At 37.8% G+C, this 2,519-nt stretch overlaps 1 protein-coding gene across 1 annotated transcript; it reads left to right on the plus strand.

The window, feature by feature from the left end:
* The first annotated feature begins 100 nt into the window (after positions 1-100).
* Positions 101-2,050, plus strand: atpsckmt (fATP synthase c subunit lysine N-methyltransferase). Its single transcript, XM_082172807.1, has 4 exons — positions 101-625; positions 823-960; positions 1,540-1,590; positions 1,696-2,050. The coding sequence occupies exons 1-4, from the start codon at positions 341-343 to the stop codon at positions 1,891-1,893; spliced, it is 672 nt and encodes a 223-aa protein (XP_082028933.1). The 5' UTR covers positions 101-340; the 3' UTR covers positions 1,894-2,050.
* Positions 2,051-2,519: the final 469 nt, after the last annotated feature.

Below are 2,519 nucleotides of genomic sequence, written 5' to 3' on the forward strand. Positions count from 1 at the left end.
TTTTTAAGCAAAAATGTGTTGGGTTTCTGCATGTCTCCCTTTTTATTATCTCTTGAATTAATGGTATTTGTCCATCTGATCTACAGAGTGGAACTAATGTCGACGCTCCAGTCTGTCGTCGGACAAATAAGTAGATGCACAGATTCTCATGCCTCTCGTCTCTGAAAGTTATGTGGTTGTTGTATACATATCTATATAATATGTAGACTTATATACCAGTTTGTATATGTTCAGAACAACGTTGTTTATTTACTGAAATGTTTAGCTCATTGCGTATCTGACTTCACAGCTCGTGCTGTCATTGGGCATCCAGTAAGGAGGTCAGTGGATTCATTTCAGGATGTCTGACTTTGGCACAGAATCAAGTCTACGCTCAGAGACTTATAAACAGGGATCAACGGGTGAAGGTACTTTAAAAAAACGACTCGGGATTATTGCAACTTGTGTCGTCGGTGGGTCATTGGTTGCTCTGTATGGAGTCACCGGGCCGTTTATTGCTCCAGCATTGAGGAAAGTGTGTCTGCCATTCGTACCTGCAACAAGGACACAAGTTGAAAACGTTATAAAGGTTTTGAAAAATAGATCAGGGTCCGTGGTGGATATCGGCAGCGGGGATGGACGGATAGTGAGTTTACTGATTCGGACTATCTTTTGATTTGGAGTTTGCACTAACAAACAGTACCATTCAGTACCGTGGTATATCAATATTACCATTCAACTAAATAACAGTATTGATGTGATGTTAGTTAATCACAGTAACCTGTTTATAGTTGAACCATTATCCCAATATCTCCTAAAAAACGTATTCCTGGTTTGGTGTAGGTTATCGCTGCAGCAAAAAGAGGCTTCACGGCAGTTGGCTTTGAGCTGAACCCATGGCTGGTCTGGTACTCCCGTTACAAAGCCTGGAGGGAAGGTGTTCATCACAGCACATCTTTTTATATTTCAGACCTTTGGAAGGTAAGAACAGGTCAATCATAATCTAAATGTGGATCTCCTTTTGTATTTTTAATCAGTTGATTAAACAGCTACAGCTCAATATGATCCCTTAAAAAAATGGATGCCTACATGACATCTATAGCACATGCACAATTTTTTTCTCACACACTGTCTGAAGGGCAGAGCCCTTCAAATGGGGACTTTGGAGGGAGCATGGCACTTGAGGGTCATAATGTATCCTATTGTGACATAAGTGAAACAGCTTCTTGAATACATTTTTTAAAAAAAAAGTAGGGCAGGACTTGATTTTGTCCATCCAATTAGGTGTCCACAACTTATTGGATCTTTGTGATTTGCTATTGCTGTAATCTCATGTGAGTGACAGGTTGTCCCACCCTCTTGCCAGTAAACGCATCATCGGAGAAGATTTATTGTTGCAAAAGGGAGGGGCAGTTATTTTGATTAAAGATTATGTGGGCACATGACTTTTACAAAAATAAAGCTGTGCACAGATAAATCATTTATCATAAATACTGTTTTATCCATAAAAATACGAACTGTCCATTTTGATTACCTGGTGACATTAAACTCCTTTCATAGGTCAGTTTTTCAGAGTACTCCAATGTGGTCATCTTTGGGGTTCCTCAAATGGTAATATGATGTATATTTTTTAATATCTATATGTGTGTGTGTCCCTGATAATGCATCTAATCTAATGCATCTTACATTCTTTATTTAAAAAAATTGTATCCACAGATGGAGCAGCTTGAAGTCAAGCTCCAAACAGAGCTCCAGAGTTCAGCTAAAGTAGTAGCTTGTCGCTTTCCATTTCCCACTTGGACTCCTGATGATGTAGCTGGAGAAGGAATTGACACGGTGTGGGTTTACAATGCCAAGACATTCAAACCACACATCAGAAATGATAAAGATAGTGAAAGACAAGAGATGCCATAAGTCTTCAGCAGCGATGACCTAGGAAAACAAATACTACTTTCTTTACAATATTGACAAACATTTTGTCTCTGTAATATCATTGTAAAATTCAGTCTATTTTGGTGTCATTATGTTCATAATAAAATATCACTTTGTTTTAGTACAAAAAAAGAATCTATTCTTTCAGCTTTTTTATTGTGTGACAAAGAAAAGGATTTTATATAAAGATTTATAAATCTTTCAGAGCCTTATTTACACACCACCAAATAAACTTGTTTTGCTTTGTAGGGACCAAATGCACCCATGCAAAATATGAATTACTTACTACTAAAAAGCAGCTAATGAAAAGTCCCTACCCTGATTGAAAAAGGTGTGTTTGTGTGTTTTGTACATGCCCAGGTGTGACAAGATTCAAAGTTCTATCCCTTAACGTTACCTCCTTAACATACATGAAAACCACAAAGCCTCTAGTATTTTATGCTCGCATTGTGCCCTGTATTCAAAATAATAATAAAAGATTAAGGGTGGTATCTTAAAAATACGGTAACATAATGATGCATAACGAGTAGTCCGTATGAATATTTTCTACAATCCAGCGCAGTCACCACCGGAAAACGCTAAAAAGTGTCGTCGTGTTCTCTGCGCAT

This window comes from Leuciscus leuciscus (assembly GCF_965113295.1).
Source record: "Leuciscus leuciscus genome assembly, chromosome: 6".
Lineage (NCBI taxonomy): Eukaryota > Metazoa > Chordata > Actinopteri > Cypriniformes > Leuciscidae > Leuciscus > Leuciscus leuciscus.

Bases quoted from the DNA above. Each gene is read 5' to 3' on its own strand.
- atpsckmt (XM_082172807.1), top strand. From the start codon at position 341: ATGTCTGACTTTGGCACAGAATCAAGTCTACGCTCAGAGACTTATAAA. The intron at 626-822 runs GTGAGTTTACTG...GGTTTGGTGTAG, and splicing joins GCAGCGGGGATGGACGGATA to GTTATCGCTGCAGCAAAAAG. The intron at 961-1,539 runs GTAAGAACAGGT...CTCCTTTCATAG, and splicing joins ATATTTCAGACCTTTGGAAG to GTCAGTTTTTCAGAGTACTC.